General features: G+C 40.1%; 1 protein-coding gene across 7 annotated transcripts in view; it reads left to right on the top strand.

The window, feature by feature from the left end:
• The window catches only part of pde4d (phosphodiesterase 4D, cAMP-specific), a 679,382-nt gene that overhangs the window by 635,527 nt on the left and 19,261 nt on the right, over nucleotides 1-24,594 (top strand). For 6 of the 7 annotated variants that reach the window (XM_055634750.1, XM_055634704.1, XM_055634738.1 and 3 more), the window contains 4 exons: nucleotides 15,371-15,464; nucleotides 21,464-21,633; nucleotides 22,860-22,958; nucleotides 24,224-24,388. In XM_055634750.1, the coding sequence (XP_055490725.1) occupies nucleotides 15,371-15,464; nucleotides 21,464-21,633; nucleotides 22,860-22,958; nucleotides 24,224-24,388 (528 nt within the window). Of the gene's footprint in view, nucleotides 1-15,370; nucleotides 15,465-21,463; nucleotides 21,634-22,859; nucleotides 22,959-24,223; nucleotides 24,389-24,594 lie in introns of those variants that run through there. The other variant, XR_008723375.1, reaches the window with a different exon arrangement.

Below are 24,594 nucleotides of genomic sequence, written 5' to 3'. Positions count from 1 at the left end.
ATTATAGTACAGGCTGTTATGCTTCTGGAAGTAAGAATTTTATTGTCCCCTTCTCACTACATATGATATTAAACACTCCTGACAGTAGAATATTCCTCAGTTCTCTGGATGGGTGCAGGCTTGTGAAAGGGACATACATACCCAGCCAAAGTGGCTGATCTTCATGAGCCTCACACCTCCCTGGCAATTTATCCACTGAATCACTGCTGCAGCCCATTATCTCACCTTTAATTAGTTATGTAGAGATAATGAGCAGGAAATGTTACATTCTAAAAATAAAAGGAGTGAATCAATTGAAATAAAAACGGCAACTACTGGGAATAGGTCGGGCATGGAGTGTAGTATTGATCATCGTGCAGTGGGTGCTGATGTGCAGAGCAAATGCTCCATAACATCAATGCATCATAATAAGCTGAAATAGATTGACAACTTGCATTCATGAGCCATCCCAAGCACTCCAAAGAATGATCAAACCAATTTAGGCATTGAGCAGCGTGAGGAGGTATTGTCACAGACACCCATAAGCTTAGTGGAAAAAGATAAGTTTCAAGAGCAGTCTATAAGGAAGAAAAGAAGGGGATGAATTCTAAGGTTTGGGCTGATGAAAGCTTTTCTGAAGGAAAGTGCAAGAAGCCAGAACCTGAAATGCACAGCAATCGTAAAAGTGTTAGAGATAGTGTTAAAAATCGTAAAAGAGGTGCAACCAGTTTCCTTTTTCACCATTTCCTTGATGCACCGCACAGATTGCTTAGATGCGTACGTGCGTATGTTGAACCTGCGATACAGGCCAGGGCAGGAAAAGCAAACAACAGTGCTGGAGTAAATTAGTGGGGCAGGCAGTATATGTGGGGAGAATGTTCAGATGATGTTTTGGATCAGGACCCTTGTGGCCAAAGATGTTTGCTAGTGGCAGTCAAGGGAACTTGTGGGGTGGGGGTGGAAAAGCTGAGTTGACCAAAGATGCAAGTAGATGCAATGTGAAAGTGGGGTCTGAGGTGGATAAGGTTAGCTGAAAGCCGTGGAATTAAGTACTTTATTAACAATATTATCTTTAAGCACATCTCATTTTGTTGTAAACATATTGGAACTAGGATGAAAATATTCAAAAGTGATAGGAGCAGAATTAGGCCGTTCGGCCTATTAAGTCTATTCCACCATTCAATGATGGCTGTTCTATCTTTCCATCTCAACCCTATTCTCCTGCCTTCTCCCCATAACTCCTGACACCCATTATAAAATAAGGCAAGGCGACGGGATTGAAAACAAAAGATCTTCCAGGAATGCATCTACTCAGTGTTGGCCATAGTTTGGGCAACTGCCCCTGATTCACAATTACAATTGCGAACAGAGTAACCATGCCATACAACAGACTGGAATAAATCAAAGAGGGTTTGTAACACTTGGTTGCTGTGGACTCTCTGCGGCACTTACACCAGTTGAGTGGGACTGGACATTTGCAATCTTTTGTGTTTTTTCTGGTCTGAATTTCAGAGCACCTGCCCAAAATGTTATTTTCTTAAATGTTTACTAGTTCTGCTTGCAGGTATTTGAATTTTTTTTTTAAATCAAACTATTTTATTTTATGCCTGCGCTTCATTGTAGCCATTTGGTAATGCCCTGAAGTTTAAAATAAAATCAGCTTCTTGTTTGCTCATACTGACACGTTTACATCTCACCCAATTTTGTGCTGAACTAATCATGATGGAACATAACGTTATGTGCATGTAAGCTATGCACCTGAACCTTCCTGCCAAATTATGGTAAATTCCAGGGACGTTTCCCATCATAAAGGTATGCCTTTTTTTTATTAACTCTCATGCTCACATGATGGGAAATGCCTCCATAAATTATTATTGGGAAGCACAGTGATGTGGTTGGTTGAAATGCTGTCTCACAGCACCAGAGACCCAGGTTCGATCCTGACCTCAGGTGCTGTCTGTGTGTGGTTTGCACGCTCTCCTTATGACCGTGGGTTTTCACTGGGTGCGCTGGTTTCTTTCTGCACTCCAAAGACACGCAGGTTCGTACGGTAATTGGCCTCTGTATATTGCCCCTAATGTACAGGGACTGGACAAGAAAGTGGTTTAACATAGAACTAGTGTGACCGGCTGATCAATGGTCAGTATGGACTCGGTGGGCTGAAGGGCCAGATTCCATGTGTCTTTCTAAACATCCAAACTCTAAACTTGGATGTATTTGAAGGAAAGTCCTCTCAGTTTAGATTCAATTGTGATTTTATTTTCCCCCCTTGTTGATACTTCTTAACACAAAGCCATTTAAATGGAGCTTTCATCTCCAATTCATTTCATTTCCAATGCTCAGTGAGTAGCTTTCAACACATTCTGCAGCTGTGGAGCTTTTGCGATGTATTGGTTTTGGCATGTTGCTCTAGCCCTTGGCTTTTTATCTATTTCATCGGACATAAATTTCATAATTATATCAGGAACAAATGTGATCTGAACATATCCTGGCTTGGATTTTCCAAATTATGACTAGTAATTCTTATCAAAATTCTTAATACAAATGCAGGATTCATAATTTATGAATCCTGGAAGTGGTGAATGTAAACTGAAGTGATATGCCTTCATCTTGTGCTGGAAAATAAAGTGCGGGAGGAACTCTGTGGGTCAGGCAACATCTGTGGAGGGAATGGACAGATGACACTTTGGGTCAGGCCACTTCTTCAGATTGATGGAGTAGAGGTGGGGGTGGGAGGAGAAAGCTGAAAAAAAGAAGTGGGGTGTGGCAAGTGATAGTTGGATATACATGGTGGGGGGGGGGGGGGGGGGGGGGGGGGGGGGGGGGGGGGGGGGGGGGGGGTGAGAGATTAGGAGATGGGTAGAGTAAATAACAAAAGTTAGAGGTATAAAATAAATAAACAGATGTCAGATAAGTAAAGAAGAGGAGTGAGATGTACAGCTGGAGATAGGGACAGGCATTGTGGCCAAAGTGCCTGGTCCTGTGCTGTACTGTTCTATGTTCTAAGCCCCCATCTGTCCATTCCCTCCGATTTCCTGTCTGACCCACTGAGTCCATCCAGTGGGTCATCCAGCGCTCAGTTTTTAGCTCAAGATTCCAGCATCGGCCGTCACTTGTGGCTGCCTTCATCCTATATCCATCTCCTTCCTTGGCTCCCATTATATCCGCTTTACTTTCCTCCCGTTCTCAGTCTTCCACTTTCATTCCCTTTGTCCCCTTTCCTAACATACTTCTTTTTAGCCTCCAATTACTGGCCGGTCCTGTTATACCGCAACCATTAGTCTTGAGTCATCCTTTGTGAGCCATTATTAATTAGTTATAAAAAAAAAATTCTACTGATGCTGAAAATGGTAGTGTCTTCTTCATTCATCAGATTATATTTAGTAAAGCACTTTTTGATATTTTTATTGCAGAAATATTGTCCGTATTTCTTCAGTATCTTCAGCGGAAAACAGTTTGATGTCTGCCTAGCTTTTTGTAGTTGAAGTAGTCATGAAAGGTGGTTGGAATAAATTATGTTGCCATGGTTATTTAGTCAGCTGATACGATTGTTGGGTTCAAATCGTACAAAAGAGAGTACACTTGAACTGGTCTCTTTTTCTATGAAATCTACTGAATAATAATTTTGAACAAAATTGTTCTGGCAAGGCTGAGGAATTTACTGAGAAAATATACATTTCACTGTTGCCATCAGTCTGTGTGGTATTAAGAAGTCTGCTAAATTTGCACACTGATTTTAATGACTGAAATCCTTGTACAAGTTCCAACATTGACTCCCCTCTCACTCTGTTTGAACGCCTACTGTCACGACACAGTTTAAAAAAAGAGTTGGCGAGGTGGCATATGATTTGAATTTACATATCACGACTTATTTCTTTAGATTTAATGTTTATACAAAAAATAAGCTGTATTAGTTTGAGGACTTGGAAAATTATACACCAAGTTTTCTCCCAATAGCCACCCCAAAGGACAAAAAAAAGTATTAGTATTAGAAGTAGATAACTAGAAGGCAGTTTGTTGTTTACTGCTGGAGAAGTTCCCCAGTATAGTTGGCGGTGGAAGCCAAGTCATTGGGTATTTTTAAAGCAGAGATTTATAGGTTCTTAATTAGTAAGGGTGTTCTAGCGAGAAGCGAGGTTGAGAGGGAAAACCCTGATCGAATGGCAGAGGAGAATCAATGGGCCGAATGGTCTAATTCTGCTTCTTAGTTTCGCAATAAAGATTACTAGATAGGAACAATTATCAGACTTAGGAAGACCAAGGTCCATCTGGTGTGCTTTCTCGTATCCTGCAGGTACCAGATGCAATGAAAATTGAGTTGTTTACTGTTCATAACAATCAGTCTTTATCAGTTAGACTACAACTGACCTAATGCGATGTGGAAAATTGTAATTTGGGGAGAACCTGGAAACTATCCAGACGTGCAAGCACATGAAAGAGAATTGACCTGAATGGTGTTCAACCCATGTGATCTATACTTACAGAAGGCAAAAACGTTTTGCTTAAATTGTATCTTAACTGAACTTAATTGTACCTTTTTCTTTATTCGAAAATTAGGATTTCCACAAGCTGGACAATTTGCCCTTTTAATAAGCAGCTGTTGAATAAAGTTTCACCAGGTCCTGACCAATATAATACTAGGTAGCGTTATATATAATTACACCACTTTTATCACATAGCCAGAAGCTAGTTGTAGCAAATTCTTCTCAAATCCATAGTTATTGCTTTACTCTTGCATTATTGAACAGACCAATGCTGGAAGTAAGCACAAATGAAATGTAAATGAAAGATTAACAATTCTTTGACAAACAGAAGTAGCTAATGCACATATTGACAATTGGATATTTTTAAGGCAGAGATGGACAAATTCTTGATTAGAACAGGTGTCAAGGGTTATGGGGAGAAGGCAGGAAAATGGGATTGGGAGGTAGAGATCAGCCATGGTTGAATGGCAGAGTAGACTCGATGGGCCGAATGGCCTAATTCTACTCCAATAACTTGTGAACGTTCAAAGTTCAAATTTAATTTACCATGCAGCGTTACAATTAATAAAGTACACAATACACAACATAATTCAATAGAGACATCCACCACAGTATTTTTCACTGTATTGGAAGGCAATACAGTCCAGACAGTCATCGTCGTCCTCCTCCCCCCTCCCCTCCCCCCCCCCCCTCCCCCCCCCCCCCCCCCCCCTCCCTCCCCCCTCCTCCTCCCCCTCCTCCCTCCTCCTCCTCCTCCTCCTCCCTCCTCCCTCCTCCTGTGTATTAAATAATTTAATATATACACATTTTATATACACATTGAGGAAGAATTTCATGTATCTATTGATCAAAGCATTGTTATAAATGCAAACATTCCCATAATTTAAATGCCAATTGGAAAAGACTGTTGAGTAGAATAAATAGAATTGAACACAAGGTAGGAAATATAAATTCATTGTGTAATCTATTACAATTTTCCACCTTTCACCCATCCTGAAATTTGACAGCCTGCAGTAGTCCCTGCAGATGTAGACACTGGAGGTCCTTTGTCAATGTATTAAAGAACACTTGAACAATGCAGGGAAAAATATCTGCGTATATGATCGTATTCTTATCTTATGATTTAAGCATAAAAGCTATTCTGCAGATGAGCTTCTTGGTATTAGATGATAGTGAAATATGAAGTTCTGCATATCATTTCGACAGAACTGAAATTGGATAGATATTATTAAATGGAATTTAATGAAGTACTGTAGAAAACCCCGAATCCCCGAGGATATGCTCTCCATTTGGCCAATCAGCAAGCGGTACCTAGCTTTGCTAAAAACGTACTCTTGTCTCTGTTGCTTGGAGTATGAATTCATTGGCTGTCAGCTCTGGGAAGTAGGTGTGTTCACCGAATAGTGTACAAAGCAGCTATGTGCTCAGATCCTTATTTGGTATCCGTTAGCAGACCTTCTCGCATGCATTATTTATCAACTCGTATTCCTAGGAGAATCTTCTTGTCCATTAAAAACCCTCTCAAGCATTTCCTTTTGGGCAGGGTTTTCCATTTGTTCTTGTAAACTCTAAAGCTACTGTGGATGTGGATTTCCACAAATGGCCAAGTTTCACCAAACAGGTGACAAAGCACTGGAATTTAAAACTATATTTTCCAGATATACCTGCTGTGACAATCATCTGATTTGCTGATTTGCACGGCTGCTTCAAACCCAAGTCTTTTGAGAACTTCAGATTTTATTTCTTTGTGGGGTTTTTTGTGAGAACGTTTGCAAGATGCCTGAAGCTAATTATTTGCTCTCCGTTTCATGGGGCTACATAAAGGTAAGTAAATTAAATGCTCTTTTGTCGTGATGTAGAATTTATAATGGCATTGTTATCAGAATCCAAATGGTTTATTTTGTAACTATTTAAATTTTCTGCTCTATTAATATGTGTTGCTTGTGAATGTAATTGTGGAGCGATGATCTTGTAGTTAACCTGTCTATCAGATTAGCTCTGGCTTTCAATTGCCACAGACTCTGTTCAGAGGAACAAGGTGATAATTGCACAACTAAAATACATTTTTGTCAAATACAGTTGGATGGAGTCGATCTGTTTCTGTTTTGCTTAGAATGAATTACATGAATTAAAATGCACTTTATTTCTTTGTCTATAATGAGGTCCTAAAAATGAAATAATACTGTAAACGAATTTCAGTCAGAACTTTGGTTTGGTCAGCACTGAATAACTTAGAATATCAATGTAAGGAAACTTCTGAGCTTCTGTATTGTTAATAAGAATGGAATTATCTAGCATTTAGAAGTTTTACTAATATGTCACTTATTTATTTGTGATTAATTTGATCTGAAATTTCCTCTGAGCAATGTGAGCTAGGACTGTTAATGTCTTAGTCTACATTAATAAGGATGTAATCAAATAAACTGCAGGTAGTCATATTTAAACCTTGTGGTTAGCATAATCTTTTTCATATTTATATGTAAGACCCTATAAAATTATTAACTAAAATTTATAAAAGGGAATAAAAATCTTTCTATTTAAACATATGAGTGAAATAATAACCAGATAATCCACATTAATGTTCATCATCATATTTAGTCAATATGTGACTCTTTGTCTTTTTATATACTAAAACATGTGAAATTCTGCAGTGGTGACTGTCCGTTTATCATATAATCACATATTGACTTGGATCTATGTAAACCAGTTTTTGATTTCAATTTATTTAAATAGTGTTAGGTATTTTATGCAATAATGCTTTACAGCAAAGAATATAGGAGTGATATGAGTTTCGACATTAAGATATATCTAAGTTAGATAATGCGATTGCTCCAAATCCCTTTCTCTACACACCACCCACTACCACCATTTTGACATTGAAGTTTGCTTGTTCAAGCTGCCTTATCTTGCCATGTGATTGGCAATGTGCTCATATGTGTTATCTTGCCTCATCTGACAACTTTTGAGCAGCTGCTTCTGTTTTGTCCGAATGCAATCCCAGTTGAATACGAGGACACTAAAGCAGCAGATGCATTCATGTGTCCCGTTTCTTTGGCCCATATTGTAGAGTTTATGTTCTAGGTTTATGTCATATCTTTTCCTTTAATGATCTAGATATTTTCTTAAGAAAAATCATTTAACATGAATGCATCATCTAATAGGACTTCCATTTCCTTGAATCTCCCTTAATCTTTTTCAAGAAGCTGTTCAAAAATATAGAAATTAAATTTACACAGCAAAAAGAAGTATTTCTTATTGCAGTAACCTCTCAAGTTTTCTGATTTTTGTGTTACCGGATTGCAGATTTCTTCCTATTTAACTCCCATGTTTAGCTTCTCAGACGCAAGATCCAGCTTTCTATCTGAGATGATGGGGATCAGCCACCAACAATAACATAATTAGTTTATCCTGAAATGAAAGCTATTGCAAAATTCTCCCCCCCGCCCCCCCCCCCAAAAAAAAAGGAGAGGCATTGCACACCATCCATACTGAAAATGCTGAAATATATTTTAGAGACTTTTCAGAGTGGCACAGTGGTGCAGCTAGTAGAGTTGTTATCCCATTAGCTGCAGCAACCTAGTTTCAATCCTGACCTGTGGTTGTATGGTTTACACATTCTCCCTGTGACTATGTGTGTTTCAACTGGGTGATCCAGCTTCTTTGCACATCGCAAAGGCATGCAGCCAAAAAACTGTTGGAGGAATGCGGCATGTCAGGCAGCATCTGTGGAGAGTTCAATCTGTCCTGCCACCCATCCATTGCCTCCACAGATGCTGCCTGACCCTGACACCATAAATTCTTCCAACTGTTTTTGGTTCATGATTCCAGTATCTGCCATTTCATGTGGCTCCACAAAGACATGCAGGTTGGTAGTTAGCCATGGTAAAATGCCCCAAGTATGTAGGTTGGTGTTAGGATTGATGGCGAGTTGATGAGAATGTGGGAAGTTAAATGCGATGAGCATAGGATTAGAGTAAATGAGCAATCTAGGACTAGAGGGCATAGCCTCAGAATTAAAGGATGTTCTTTTAGGAAGGAGATGAGGAGAAATGTCTTTAGTCAGAGGGTGGTGAATCCGTGGAATTCTTCGCCACAGAAGGCTGTGGAGGCCAAGTCAGTAAATATTTTTAAGGCAGAGATAGATAGATTCTTGATTGGTACAGGTGTCAGTAGTTATGGGGAGAGGGCAGGAGAATTGGGCGAGGAGGGAGAGATAGATCAGCCATTATTGAATGGTTTGGACGATGGGCCTAATGGTCTAATTCTACTCCTATTCCTTATGACCTTATGACCATACATCAAGCATGGACCCAAGTTCTGTTTCCATGCCAATTGACTATGACATTCTGATTATATTTTGATCACCTATTTATTGGACACTACAAGGGGTCAATGACATGCAGAGTTTATATGAGTAACTTCCCCACTTGGAACCACAAGAAGCAAAGTACACGATGTATGCACTTTCGGTGAGAATATCCTTACATGAATCTTTCAATACGTAGCCATAACTGTAAACTCAGAGATGTGGTCGGACCACATTGCTAATGGTTATTGCAACTGTGATGATGAATTTTAAGTATCTGACTCCTTCCAGATTGATGCCAGGTATTTCCATTATTTTGTAATTTGATATCCACCTTCCATAGACACATGCTTCCTATTTAATAAGTATTACCTACCTACGTGTTCTCATGACAGCCATCACTAGGTGGAGAGAACATATTCTTTTTCTCGAATTGCAGGCTTCGCTTGAAATAATTTGCCAAGGGATGACATAACTTCCACTTGTGACTATACTTGTCAATTCTCTCCTATAATAGAACCAGGAGTGTTTCATCTCCATCATCGTTCATGTGACTGTGGGGAACATATCATGCACATCAGCGCCAAACACCTTTTCACCATCATGTTATCCTCATTCCATGTCAGTAAATTCCACCAACTAGACTAGTGGTTCTTAACCTGGGGATCAGGACCCCCATGGGGGGGTCGTTTGGGGCTTTACCGGGGGACACGAAGGGGTCATAAACAACATATCCATTTGTTGAGCCCATTTTTAGAAACCTAACAAAGGTACATACCACATACCTAAGCAGTCTTTCCAGGTGAGGCAGAGGTTCACCTGCACCTCCTCCAACCTCATCTATTGCATCCGCTGCTCTAGATGTCAACTGGTCTACATTGGTGAGACCAAGCACAGGCTTGGTGATCACTCTGCCCAACACCTCCGCACAGTTCGCAATAACCAACCTGATCTCCCGGTGGCTCAGCACTACAACTCCCCCTCCCATTCTGAATCTGACCTTTCTGTCCTGGACCTCCTCCATGGCCAGAGTGAGTCCCACTGCAAATTGGAGGAGCAGCACCTCATATTTCGCTCGGGTAGTTTACACCCCAGCGGTATGAACATTGACTTCTCCAATTTCAGGTAGTCCTTGCTTTCTCGCTCCTACCCCTCCCCTTTCCAGCTCTCTCACAGCCCACTGTCCCCGCCTCTTTCTTCTTCACCCCCCCCCCCACTCCCACATCAGTCTGAAGAAGGGTCTTGAACCGAAACGTCACCTATTCCTTCACTCCATAGATGCTGCCTCACCCACTGAGATTCTCCAGCATTTTTGTCAACCTTCAAGTTTTCCAGCATCTGCAGTTCTTTCTTATACATACCACGTACAGTATTTTGTTTGCGTACGTGCTTACGTATGCCAAAAAGGTTAAGAACCACTGAACTAGATGATGCAGAAAAGCAAAGCAGAATGGATACTGAGTGTAGATTGGAATCCATTGACTGTGGTGACCCAAGCACAGACAAATTGCATGTGTCAAGTCAAGTCACATTTATTTATATAGCACATTTAAAAAACAACTCTCGTTGGCCAAAGTGCTTTACATTTGTTATAAGATTTCCATTTGTGTGCAAAGAACCATGGATCTACACAAGGTGTGGTAAACCAGAGCATGATTGTACTGGAGCAGAAATTTCACCACTGTGGATGGCACCAGAAAACCCTGCAGTTCCCAAATTCATGGTGCTCTGCAAATCGAGTTGGTCACTGCTTATAAAGTGAAAAGAACTGGTTTTGAACTCCATCCAAAAACCTTTGTCTTGGTGAAATATGGATATTTTTTTGTCATGATGCTTATCTGAGTCCAGACCATTGAGGATAGTTGCTGCCATAGAGTGCCAGAGACCCGGGATTGATCCTGACTATGGGTGCTGTCTGTACGGACTTTGTACATACACCCTGTGACCACATGGATTTTCTCCAAGTGCTCTGGTTTCGTCCCATATGCTAAGGACATACGATTTTGTAGGTTAATAAACTTTTTTAAATTGTCCCTAGTACGTTGGATGCAAAACTGGGATAACATAGAGCTAGTGTCCAGGTGAATGTTGGTCAGCATGGACTCTGTGGGACGAAGGGCCTCTTTCCACGCTTTATTGCTCTAAGTTAAATTAAACTAAGCACAGCAGTAGGAAGAATTTGCGACCTTGAGCACCCAGGGAGCTGGGTCATATTGTTTAATGAATACGAGTATATAAGATGGTGACTGTGTGAGATAGTGACGGCAAGTCTTTGTCATCACCATCCCTTTGCCTCCACCTCCTGGCCAGAATGCTTTTCTTGGATAAGTGAAAGAAGAAAGTGACGAGGGCATTATTGTGGTGTGAAAAAGGAAAGAAAATCAGGAAAGCATATTTACACCATCTGCTATGTGTAAATTGGTTGGAGTGTGGATTATTGAAGAAGTGGGAAGTAAATTGGATGACTGGATATGACGGAACCACGAACTTCAAAGTTTTTAGCCGTTCTGCAGCTGTAGCTGTCTCACCAATGGTCAGCACCATCTCCTCCAAGAATCAAAGCATGAAAGTGTGCCTGTGCTCCATTCTGCTGCCTCTGATTGTACCACTTCACATTACATGGAAGAATAAAGTACCTCAATAAGCTGTATGATACTGAGAGGGATGTGGGCCAAATGCAGGCACATACGACAAGCTTGGGTAGAGTTGAAAGGACATGTTTCAGTGCAATATGACTATGACTCTCTGATGTAGCTGTCATTGGTGAATAACTGATAGTATGAGCATGCTGTGAGATATAGGTGTGACAAATTTGGTCCCCTAATTTGAGGAAGGACATTCTTGCTTTTGAGGGAGTGCAGCGTAGGTTTACAAGGTTAATTCCCGGGATGGTGGGACTGTCATATGCTGAGAGAATGGAGCGGCTGGGTTTGTATACTCTGGAGTTTAGAAGGATGAGAGGGTATCTTATTGAAACATATAAAGATTATTAAGGGTTTGGATAATCTAGAGGCAGGAAACATGTTCCCGATGGGGGAGTCCAGAACCAGAAGCCATAGTTTAAGAATAAGGGGCAAGGCATTTGGGACCAAGATGAGGAAACACTTTTTCACACAGAGAGCTATGAGTCTGTGGAATTCTCTGCCTCAGAGGGCGGTGGAGGCCCTGTCTCTGGGTACTTTCAAGAGAGAGCTAGATAGGGCTCTTAAAGATCAGGGGATATGGGGAGAAGGCAGGAACGGGTTACTGATCGTGGATGATCAGCCATGTTCACATTGAATGCCGTGCTGACTCGCAGGGCCGAATAGTCTACTCCTGCACCTATTGTCTATTAACAACTATACTGAATGTGTAAGATTGCAATGAGAATGTAGATGATACGTATGAGTCCTAATAAATTGGGGTGGCTGTTATGTGAATCACAAGGTCATGGATGATTGAGAAATGTCTGACGCTGATGGTTTAGTCAGAAGGATGTGGTATTTACTGACGTACGAGTTCTTCAGACCCACCTACGGCCTTGCATCATAGTCCCCAAGACATCTCTTCTCACATCCCCCTTGCTGTCCCTTCACACCGCGTGTTTGCAGTATGATTGCCAAGGTGCACTCGAGTTAGTCTTCCTCCGTAGGTCATCTCTTTACCCACAATTCATCTCTTCTCTGTCCAGTTCATCTCTCTCCCCTACCTGTTCATATCTTCCTCCAGCGTTCAGATTTTCTACCAAGGCTCCACTACAATTGCCACCTTCCCCCTTCTCCTTCTTCCCCTGCTTCCTCCTCCACCTGTTGGGAGGACTTGCTTCCACTCCAATTTCTGGGTTCTGTGAACTGTGGCTTATGACGCCACTGTAGGTCTTGCAGACTCTTAACACCGGTGAAGTTGGAGGTGCATAATGGAACAGGCGGATAGGTAGGTTTGAGACGTAGTGCAATCGATCTGCCTTATGCCCTTCCGACTCGAGGATCTCAACGCCATCCCTAATGCTCCTCCTTTACTCTGTGCAGCCATGGGTTTCCTAGAATCACTGGGCGTTGTTCCACATTTTACAGAGGCTTTAGTAACATTTGATTCCTTTGTCTACCTGATTGGCCTTGCTGTGACAGAGCTCAATACAGTTTATTCGGCAGTCTGGTGTCAGGCTTTTTTCATGGACGTGACCTGTCCGCTGGAGATACTGTGTGTACTTAGGCCCTTGATACTGAGGATGTTGACCTTGGACAGGACGGCGCACCTTTCTTGCCTGTGGATTCGAAGGATTTTACAGCGGCAACATTGTTGATAGCTCTCCAGTGTTTCAAAGGGCCTGCTACTGCTGGTCCATATCTCAGAGATAGAGGCCAGACAGAGGTCCGGTGACCATGTCCTGGGTTTGACGTCCTGATCTGCAAATGGACTTTTCCTCAGATGGTCAAAGGCTGTGCAGTTGCACAGAAGACACGGGAAATTTTAATCTTTAATGTCTGCCTGCATTCAAAGACAGAATCCGAAGTATGGCAACCATGCGTTGCTTTCCATCGTCTCATGAGGACTTTTTCTACCGGGGATGACATTGTGCTGTGGGGCAGGTTTGTAGAGGACCTTTATTTTTCAGTTGCTAATTGTAAGTCTCACTCTGTTACAAGCTTCATTGAACAGGTTGACAGCAGTTTGGAGTCTGGTTTCTGAATTTACGCATGTCAAAGTGACAACTGGGAACAGCATCTGAGATCAGAGTGATGTTGGCCCTGGAGTGGGAGCAGAGCAGGTTGAACAGTAGATTAGCACCACTCCAGCAGGAAGCTTGGTGGAAGTAAGGCGCAGCGCTGTGGCAAGAAAGATTCAGACAAATAATGACACAACCTTGTTGTGAACATGTTGGCAAAGAGCACAAGTTGTATTACATCGACGAGCAGATGTGAGATGGGGCTGAGTTTCGGTGGGTAAACAAATCTGTGAAAAATGTTAGGTCAAAAAAAGGGGACTTGCAGTGATTGATGTCACTCCCATGATTTCTCTTTGTCATATGCTGAAGTTCATGCTTCATGGTGTCTCTCGGTGGATGAATTCCACATTGCGATTTGGCGACCAGCTCTCTGAAAACTGGGAGGGGGTGCCTGAAGATGACCTTCGCAATGACTTTACTTTGGCAGACAGCAGCGGGAGCCATCTCTAGTTACTACAGTCGCTTCTGTCTACTTTCTTGAAGATGACGTCCCGATCATGTCCTCCTCCTCTCCCCAGAGGCAGGTGATTATGTCATGTATTTATGACTGGAGTTACCCTCCACCAGACTTTAAAAGCTTCAGCACGGGTGTCGTCTGCCCTCGCGGCATCATTATTTATCTATTGCTGTTTGACCTTTTTGACCTCTTCTTGGCTACCCATCATGCTGTTGCACTGTTGACTACTTCTCATATAATTTCCTGCAATATAACCAGTGTAAACAACCCCTTTGAAAGGTGTAGACTTACCTTCTGTTTTGCAGACCACATAATCGGTCCTAGCTTCTTGCAATATTTGCCCCATCTACTATTTTCAGCCAATCAGCAGTGTGGTTAACGTTTGTAACTTTGTCAGCGCAATAACGTGGCGAACACGTGTACTGCCTAGGTGAGGTCTGCTACATGATTTTACCGGGTTATAGAGTCATTGAGTGATACAGTGTGGAAACAGGCCCTTCGGCCCATCTTGCCCACACAGGCCAACATGTCCCAACTACACTTGTCCCACCTGCCTGCGCTTGGTCCATGTCCCTCCAAACCTATCCTATCCATGTACCTGTCTAACTGTTTCTGAAGTGTTGGGATAGTCCCTGCCTCAACTACCTCATCTGGCAGCTTGTTCCATACACCCAACACCCTTTGTATGCAAAACAAAGCATTTCACTGTACCTAGGTACACATGACAATAAAGTATCATTGAATCATTGGTTAACACTTGCCAGGCAGTGAAATGTTTCAAATGAGCATGCGTCAAGAATTATCGTACTCTCTCAGTGTGCATGCTTTAACCACTTTTCGAGGATTGGACAATTTGCTGGAATTTGCGCTCCAATGTTTTTCAGTGAATGGAACTGGATCAAGTGGTGAAGGTGAGATTAGGGCCCATAGTCATCAAAACACCTCACTGACAAGAATCCAGGCTCATAATCGGAACCATAGGCCAGGAAGAGAATAAAGGTTCTGCACCCCACAACCTGAATTATCTATCCACAAGAGTGGCTAACTAACACAGAAAACCAAAAATATATAGTATTGACATTAATGAGCACATTGAAAATATTGCAAAGGAACAACTTAGATCAAATAAATAATTTTTGAGATTCTTGCCACAGTAACCTGTGCTCCCATTGGCACAGAATTATCAGCATTATTCAATTACACAAATGCCTCTGAAATGTGAACATTAAAACAATTGGCTAGAAATTGCCATAATGTATGTAAAGAACATGGATTATAGGAACCGTATATGGTGTTGAGTATGTCTGCTTTTGCAGGAGGTGCATCCAGATAAAGTGTACCAAATTTCTGTTAGCTAGCACATTCATAAAATAGTGTTTTAATTCAAAAACACCAATGCAAGTTGAGGTTGATTAATATATTTCTTGTCTTTGTTGTAGTTCAAGAGGATGCTCAATCGTGAGCTTATTCACCTCTCTGAGATGAGCCGGTCGGGCAATCAGGTCTCTGAGTTTATATCCAGTACATTTTTAGGTGAGTAACAGACAAAACTTTATTTATCTTGATAAATGTCCATTGTGAATTTCTATGAGGATAAAATTTGGTGTTCAACAATTAAACGATTTGTACCAGCTTTATGACAAAATATTCAAGTATAGTTTTGTCCTCTCAATGGGAGTGTGTTATTTCAATAAATACTTTTTTTTTTTACATCTTGCTGTTAATTGTAAAGATTTGAATTTTCTGTCTCAGAAACATAGCATTGAAAAAGCCTTCCATGAGTGTCTGTTTTTGTGTGAACGTCACAGACATAGGTTGACGTAGCAAACAGAAAATTTCATTAATTTAATTATTATGTTCCGATTTGCCCTTATTACAGCACTTGTTTTCAAAATGCTGCCTGTCCTGTAAGATTCAAGTGGGATATGAACAATTAGAGATAATGGAACCCATTCAACATCATCAGTAGAACCACAACCTTTTGTGCTCTTTGTTAATCAATAAAATTAATCCCACTGTCCTGCTTTATCTTTAGAGCCCCAAGCAGTGAACCTCAGGGGATTTTTCCATCATGTAATACACTACCAGAAGTATTTGTTTTGTTTGTTGCCATTGCATTCTGAATAAACTGTTTTACTTCAGAATTGCTTTCAATGCCTTAATACTGTGAGAAGTTTGTTGACAGAAATGATGTATACAATTATTCATGATAAAAGCTGTAAATAATAGAACAATTGTGATATTCTCCCCAAACTATGGTAAGATTACTTATGTTTATAGACATGCATATTGTTTGAAATTCTCAAGAAACTATACACTATCAAATGCAATTAATCCATTTTCTTCCAGATTCCCATAATCAGCTTCAGTGAACAGTAAGTGTGGTGCAGACGCCCCATTTACAGCAATAATATATTTGTGTTAATCAGTTCTTCTTGGCAACAGTGTAGTATGATAAAAGGAATGACAAATTTGATATGGTGGAGGCTAATTGAATGTGAATTAACCTTGCTTCAATTCAAGAGCTCCATTCTACAAATATGTCTGCTTCAGAAAATCTCCTCAGCTTTCAACAAAATGTCAACACTCAATTTCATCTCCATAGTAATCTTTGCTCCCAATTAACCAAGTTTTTGCTAATCTTCAAAAAACTGGTCAACGTGTAAGAAAGAAACCAAAAGCACTTGGTGCATGGAGTATAATGTTTAGCGAAGGATAAACATATTTGGATGTTAGATTAATGAATTGAGTTGATTGATGGAAAGTTTATTGATCTACTGAGTAGACCTTACCTCCTAGAGATGCATTATGTCTAGGCTCTTTAACATTTTTTTGTCAGAAACTTGAATGTAATAAAAAAATCTGCAGAAATAAATAGAAAATAGGTATTACATGGAGCAATTTAGTAATCTTTGCAAATCCATTTCTTCTAATAATTTCCCAATTGTGCAGCAAATGCACTCTTAATATGGATGTCAGTCTTGGAATATGTTTTAAAGTCTGTCAGAATGCAAAATGCTGAATAGAGTATGAAGTTTCAAATGTATTTAGTTGCAGAATATATATTGGCATTCCCATGTTATACAGTGAGAGATTGAAAAATCTGAACATTGTACACAACCATATCCCTGGGCTACCAGGCGACGTTCCACTACTCATTGATTGCCACAAACATTTTTTTTTACAATATAAACCCATGCTGCTCAGAGGTGTTCAGAAACAAATCCTTGCAGGGGTAATTGATTGCTCTTTTCATGGTAGAGTATTTTCAATGCAATTTTTAATGTTGAGATCAAAATGTGATTTTTTAAAATAAATTGCACCATCCTGTTGCTTGAAATGGCACATTGGGCTGTTGATTTATAAACGTTTTTATTCTGGAAATAGCTGAATGCTTAGAGAATATTTTTAAAGTTATTTCTAACTAAGCCCACAATACACGAACCTGAAGATATAATATCATTATGAATGCTTATGTGAATTGTCTCAGGATTACCTGTCAAAAAATATGGGTCTTTTTGACTATTGATAGAGACTATAATGTATTGTGTGAATATTCACACCAGGCAGTTTAGTTAGTTAGTGTGCAGCTGGGATAAGATGCAAATCTAAAGCCTCCAAAAGCAGATATATTTACTATCCACCCTCAATACCACACACTGATTTCCAGCTGAGAGGCCACATGGGAAATTCTGCTCCAATGTTCCTGCAGATCCCTTGGAAACCTCCCAATAAGTAGTGTACTGTAATTGTGTGAGGTCATCACCAAACAATTTATTCTCCTTTTCAACAGTGGAAATCGCCTATGTGAGCTAATCTTGCCATTTACTTTAATTATAGAAACATAGAAACATAGAAATTAGGTGCAGGAGTAGGCCATTCGGCCCTTCGAGCCTGCACCGCCATTCAATATGATCATGGCTGATCATCCAACTCAGTATCCCGTACCTGCCTCTTCTCCGTACCCTCTGATCCCCTTAGCCACAAGGACCACATCTAACTCCCTCTTAAATATAGCCAATGAACTGGCCTCAACTACCCTCCGTGGCAGAGAGTTCCAGAGATTCACCACTCTCTGTGTGAAAAAGGTTTTTCTCTCATTTCCCCCTCTTAAGTTTGTCCTGGACTTCCCCAGGATTTCCTGCCTAGCCTGTCCAACCCTTAAGAATTTTGCATTTCTATAAGATCCTTCTGGAAGTCCAGAGAGTACAAACCAAGTCAATCCACTGGTTCCTGACATCCCTATCCACTCTACTAGTTACATAATGTCCTCGAAAAAAACTGTACGCAATACGTCAGGTGTGGTCTCATAAGACCCTGTACAACTAAGACATGATACTCAAATCTTTCGTAAAACCTCCTTCATGCACCTGACTTTGTGACTGGTGTACCATGACACCCAGGTCTCGCTGCATTTTTTCACGGCCACCATTTCCAAATGTGCTGCTTTCCTGTTTTTGCCACCAAAATGGATAACCTCACATTTTACATAACTGACTCTATGCAAACATTTGCCCACCACTACCAAGTCACCTGCAGTCTCCTAGACTCCTCACAGCTGGCCCCCCAGTTAGTTCCCCAAACCTGGAGATATTGCTCTCTCCCTCATCCTTCATTAAAATATTGTAAATAGGGGGTCCCAGCACTGAGCCTTTGGTACCCCACTAGTCACTGCCTGCCATTGTGAAAAGGACCCATTTCCTCCTACTCTTTGCTTCCTGTTTGCCAGCCAGTTCTCTATCCACATCAATACTGAACCCCCAATCCCATGTGCTTTAAGTTTGTATACTAATCTCTTATGTGGGACTTGTAGAATTCTGAAGAGTTCTGAAAGATTCTGGAAGTCCAGATACTAATGCATCCACGATTTCTGGAGCTTCACTTCCCATGCTGACTTTGTCCAGTTTCACTTTCCAAATGGGATGCATCCCATCTTTATAACTGACTAGCAGTTTCCCCACTACCGATGTTAGACTAACTGGCCTGTAATTCCCCGTTTTCTCTCTCCCTCCCTTCTTAAAAAGTGGGGTTACGTTTGCTACCCGCCAATCCTCAGGAACTACTCCAGAATCTAAAGAGTTCTGAAAGATTATTACTAATGCATCCACTGTTTCTGGAGCTACTTCCTTAAATACTCTGGGATGCAGCCTATCTGGCCCTGGGGATTTATCGGCCTTTAATCCATTCAATTTACCCAACACCACTTCCCGACTAACCTGGATTTCATTCAATTCCATCTAACTCCTTTGACCCGCAGTCCCCTGCTATAGTATGAGATTATTATGAACACAATGACAGAGGATCTTGCATCCATTATTTTAGCACACAATGCACCCTGAAATCACACATCACTTTTATTTTTAACAAAGATAAAGTTACACTTAACTTGTATTGATGGTTATCCTGTATTACATATGTCAATACATTTATATAGTTGGCTTAAATTACTACATTCAAGCATAAATATGGCTGCTTATTTATTCAGTTCAAGAGACTCAAGAGGTAGTAGTTTACTTTCAATACACATATCTTTCTCAAAGTTAGAATACTGCATTTAAATGTACTTCCCCCCCCATAAGTGAGCAGGTTCTAGGAGAGTCCCATGTTTAATAATTCACTGACTTATTTCTGTACATTTTTTGTTTTCTAATTAATTAAACAACTTTGAATAGTGCAAAGGGCTATATTTTGTAAAGTATAATAAATTAAGTACTTACTATGATTCTGAAGCAACAAAGAATTACAGGTAAATTTTATAAAGGAATTTGACAGTGCTAGATTTCATTTGGTAAAAGAAAATCGCCTAGAAATACATCCCTGTGCATTGGTGCTGAGCTTACTGTCTGTACACATTGACGCATTGTTGTTGGTCAGTACTTTCATTACATTCACTTTCATGGAATGAAGTTCAGAACAGATTACAATGCATTGATCCTACTCAAAAGCACATTTAGTGCTAATGACGGAGGGATGCGTTAATAAGTAAGAGTTCCCTGCGGTTACCTTAATACTGAGAAAGGGTCAATTAAAAAAATGCTGTTGCAAAGTCTTCAGGAAATTCCACGGAATTCCAAGTACCTTAAGAAAACACAAACACACATTCTCTTCCACTTCAGATCACCTGACAGCAGGACTTACTTTTCATCTCTTCGATGGGGTTAGACTCAAAGCATATGACAGATGCAATAAGCATCAACCTTTTTGAACACAAGTCAGTACTTCAGCTGTCATTAAATTGCTACAATGATTAGCCCCCTTCAGATATTTCTGGGCCATTGCCAGATACTGTGTATGACATTTTAAAATATGTTTTACATGGCTCCCTGATTTGCATTTTCTCTACTTTCTATTAAACCTTGCTACTTCCAAAGGTAAACCCGAGAAATAATGCAGAATTTATTCTCAGTACTATTAAATGAAAACCTTTGTTAAGTAGCTGTAATACTCTCAACATATTCGTAAAGTCATATTTCTTGAATTGCGGCTAAAGAATGTTCATAAACTATTAGTATTTGTGGAAAGTACTCAATTGTGCATGTCAGATTACATATTCTATTGAGATCATTGGTTGCATATTAGCATGGAGCTGGAGAGAATATGGGTAACTCTTCCATTGTCCATTGAATCCAAAAGAGCCTGAAGGCAGAGAAGGCTTGCAGCAGTGGAAGAGGAATGAGATTACTTGAAGGAAATAGATGGCTCAGTTGCAAGGAGTGAGATTACAAAGCATTAGGGAGATATTTAACATAGCCAATAAAACATGCACTTTGCAATTTACAGGCAAAATAGGTACCAGCTACTGTTATCAGAGAGCAGTAATTGCTTAACATACTGAATAATAAGCCACTGCATGATATTTCCACATTGACGTTAATCCGTTTACCTTTCATGGACAAGTGCATCCATCAAACTACAATTGAAACATCACAAGGACGCACTAAGTGTGGCTCGGTATAATTTTTAACATAAGACAATTGCAGTAAAGGAAACACAAAATGTTGACAACTCTAATCCCTATAAATTCATTCCCAACTGGTAGTGTTAAATGCACCATATTAAAGAGACAGTACATTGAAGCCAATGGAATGGAATTTTTGTAAAAATAAGTATTTCTAAAAAAACAAACCGATCAGAGATGAATTTCTGAGAATAGATTTATTAAATTGTGGATAGAGTCTTATCGTGCAAGATGAGACTCATTGCTGAGACAATTATATCAAGAGAGTAAAGCAGAGTTATTTTTAAGTTGTGTCTGACACACAAGATATAGTAGGAATACTTTTTGGTTATTTTCCCGTGTGCTTTGCCCAGAATTTCTAGTGGTTCAGGGTGCTCACATTCTGCATCAGATTGGTGCAAACTCAGGAAGATGGCAAGCAGAGCCATTTTGATTTCAGTTGGGTGTTATTTTTGAGCATCCACAGAAGTTATTGTGGAAAGTTGTGTGAGAGGCTGCACCAATTTTGCTGATGTGGCCACTGGATGCAAACTTTTTAGCTTTTACTATGCAAACTATGTTGTATTCTTCCTAGATAAACAACATGAGGTTGAAATTCCATCACAAGCACAGAAAGAAGAAAAGAAAAAGAAACCAATGTCACATATCAGTGGGGTGAAGACACTCGTACACAGCTCAAGCCTAACAGATTCCAGCATCACTAGGTTTGGAGTCAAAATTGAGCAGGAAGAACCTTTGGCAAATGTATGTTTATTTCAGCCCCTGGGCATTATGCTTATTTCCAGTAATATATTTTCATGATCTGCTAATTTAGATGGGATATGTGCATTGGAACACAAACCTTTCGTGGGACGATTCAATTGTTTATGTTTAAGAAAGAACTGCAGATGCTGGATAAATCAAAGGTAGACAAAAAAATGCTGGAGAAACTCAGCGGGCGAGGCAGCATCTATGGAGAGAAGGAATGGGCGACGTTCCGGGTCGAGACACTTCTTTGTCTTGGACCCGAAACGTCGCCCGTTCCTTCTCTCCAGAGATGCTGCCCCACCCGCAGAGTTTCTCCAGCATTTTTTGTCTACCTTTAATTTGTTTATAATATGTTTTTTCCAAACAAGTGGGCCAGATGCTGAGTGTTACTGGGTTGAGTCCCCTGAAAGATGTGATAGTGATATAGATTCATAGAGTGATACAATGTGGAAACAGGCCCTTCGGCCCAACTTGCCCACACCGGACAACATGTCCCGTCTACACTAGTCCCACCTGCCTGTGTTTCATCCATAGCCCTCCAAACCTGTCCTATCCAAGTACCTGTCTAATTGTTTCTTAAATGTTGGGATAGTCCCAGCCTCAACTACCTCCTCTGCAGCTTGTTCCCTACACACACCACCCTTTGAGTGAAAAAGTTACCCCTCAGATTCCTATTAAATCTTTTCCCCTTCATTTAAATCCATGTCGTCTGGTCCTCGATGCATCTACTCTGGGCAAGAAACTTTGTGCATCTACCCGATCTATTCCTCTCATGATTTTATACACCTCTATAAGATCACCCCTCATCCTCCTGCGCTCCATGGAATAAAGACCCAGCCTACTCAACCTCTCCCTATAACTCAGACCCTCTAGTCTTGGCAACATCCTTGTAAATCTTCTCTGTGCCCTTTCCAGCATGACAACCTCTTTCCTGATGTTTCTTGACTGATTGAGCAGTATGGGTGATTAAAATGATCAAAAAGGGAATTGCTAATGCTGGCAATCAGAACTAAAACTGAACATGTTGGTAATATTCAGGCCACGTCTGCAGAGGGAGAAAAGGAGATAACATTTTGATGAGTTTATAACAGACCTTAAAACATTAACTTTGTTTCTTAGTCTGCAATTGCTGCTGGGACTTGATAGCATTTCCTTTTTTGTTAATGCTGAAAATGTTTTGAATAAAGATAATAGTTTATTTGAAATCTTTGCTCAATTTGCAGGAATTGGAGAAAATTAACAAATGGGACTTTAATGTCTTTAAAGCTGCAGAATATTCTTTAAACAGACCATTAACAGCTGTCATGTACACAATTTTTCAGGTAAGGTTGAATTAGATTGATAGCTAACAATTTGAAGGTGTTTCATGTGATGATGGTATCCGTGTGGTTGCTCTCCAGTGTTGCTATGTATTGTAAAGTATTAATCGTTTGAGTCTTTCTTTCTAAACCTCGAAATCTGTTGTTAGCATTGAATATGATGTGCATTTTGAAATCCTTTACTCAAATAAGTTATATGCTTAATATGCGTAGTTTCAAAATAAAATTTAAATGTAATTAAGAATGACCAGACCCAGTGAAGGACTGCAGCATGCAACAATGGCCGACTAAACAACCCTCAAACAGATTACCACCATTGGAGAACTCGCTGCAAGTGTCTGACTCCATCATTCATTCTATGAATGCAACAAAAGAACCGAGAACCTGTTCTTCAAAACATCGCTGAAGCACAGTCTGTTCTCTGACAGCGAACTGAGAACAAATAAACTGACTGAAGGAATCATCTTACAGCTTTGTCCTTGAGCTTGACCAATTTATTCCCAGTTCTTCTGTACAACACGCACAGTAAACCAGAAAATATAAGCAGTGGAGATCATTGAAGGTTATTGTATAAATGTCAAATTCTATTTATTTATTATATCAGGTTTTGAAACCGAGAGCATCGTTATCTTTATTATTGTCACCAGATACTAATGATCTTAAGTGTACTTATGAAATTCATAATTCATATCAATGTTTACTAAATCTACACAAGAGACTTGACAAACTCATGAAGGGAATATGATGATTGTTTCTTTTGTTTTAATTTGTTCTAATAAAACTGTAACTGATTTTTAGAATTAGTCTTATCTAACAATAGTTATTCATTCTACATTTCTGGCAAATATGTCTTGGTGTTGCCGTTCATTTTTTAATGAATCTTAGACATTTTTTTACATGTGTTAATTTGAAAAGGAAAGTATCTTCAAAGTCTGTCAGATTTGGGTCCATTAGTAAAATTCCACCTTGTCAGAGGTTTATGGAAGCTGAATGGGATGCTACTATAAGCAGCTGCATTCAAGACACTTTGCACACTGAGTAGAAATAGAGAAGAAGGATCTGTGTATGGGACTGGGAGAGCTTTGCACCTTTTATCCACGGACTGTGGCGATGCATTGGCTTCAGCCTGTTATTCCAAAGAATGACAAATAACCCAAAGGCCTAAAGAAGTAATGGAGTAGAGATAATGCACAAACAAAGAAATCAGATATTGTACATTTCATTGAATTTTATTGGTCTAATTTGAGCCGATTTTTCACTATTCCTAGGAGCGAGAATTATTAAAAACTTTCAAGATTCCACCGGACACTTTAATTACATATTTGATGACCCTGGAAGACCATTATCATAACGATGTAGCATTTCACAATAATATTCATGCTGCAGATGTTGCTCAGTCCACACATGTTTTACTATCAACACCTGCATTGGAGGTAAGCAGTACTCTCTTTTAATGACCTTATTTCACTCGGATCACTTGACATCTGCATGCAGAGGAAATTGGAAGGCAATTTTGGTCTTGAGCATAATCCCACTGTCAACATCTGATGATAAAATAGCAATCTGTGAATTTTCTGTAAAATCAACTATAGAGATGTTAATACATATCTAAATACTTTTGTGGTATGTCTACAGTTGA

This window comes from Leucoraja erinacea, chromosome 1, assembly GCF_028641065.1.
Source record: "Leucoraja erinacea ecotype New England chromosome 1, Leri_hhj_1, whole genome shotgun sequence".
Lineage (NCBI taxonomy): Eukaryota > Metazoa > Chordata > Chondrichthyes > Rajiformes > Rajidae > Leucoraja > Leucoraja erinaceus.
The sequence above is the reverse complement of the archived record's forward strand: the minus strand, read 5'-3'. Positions and strand labels throughout refer to the sequence as shown.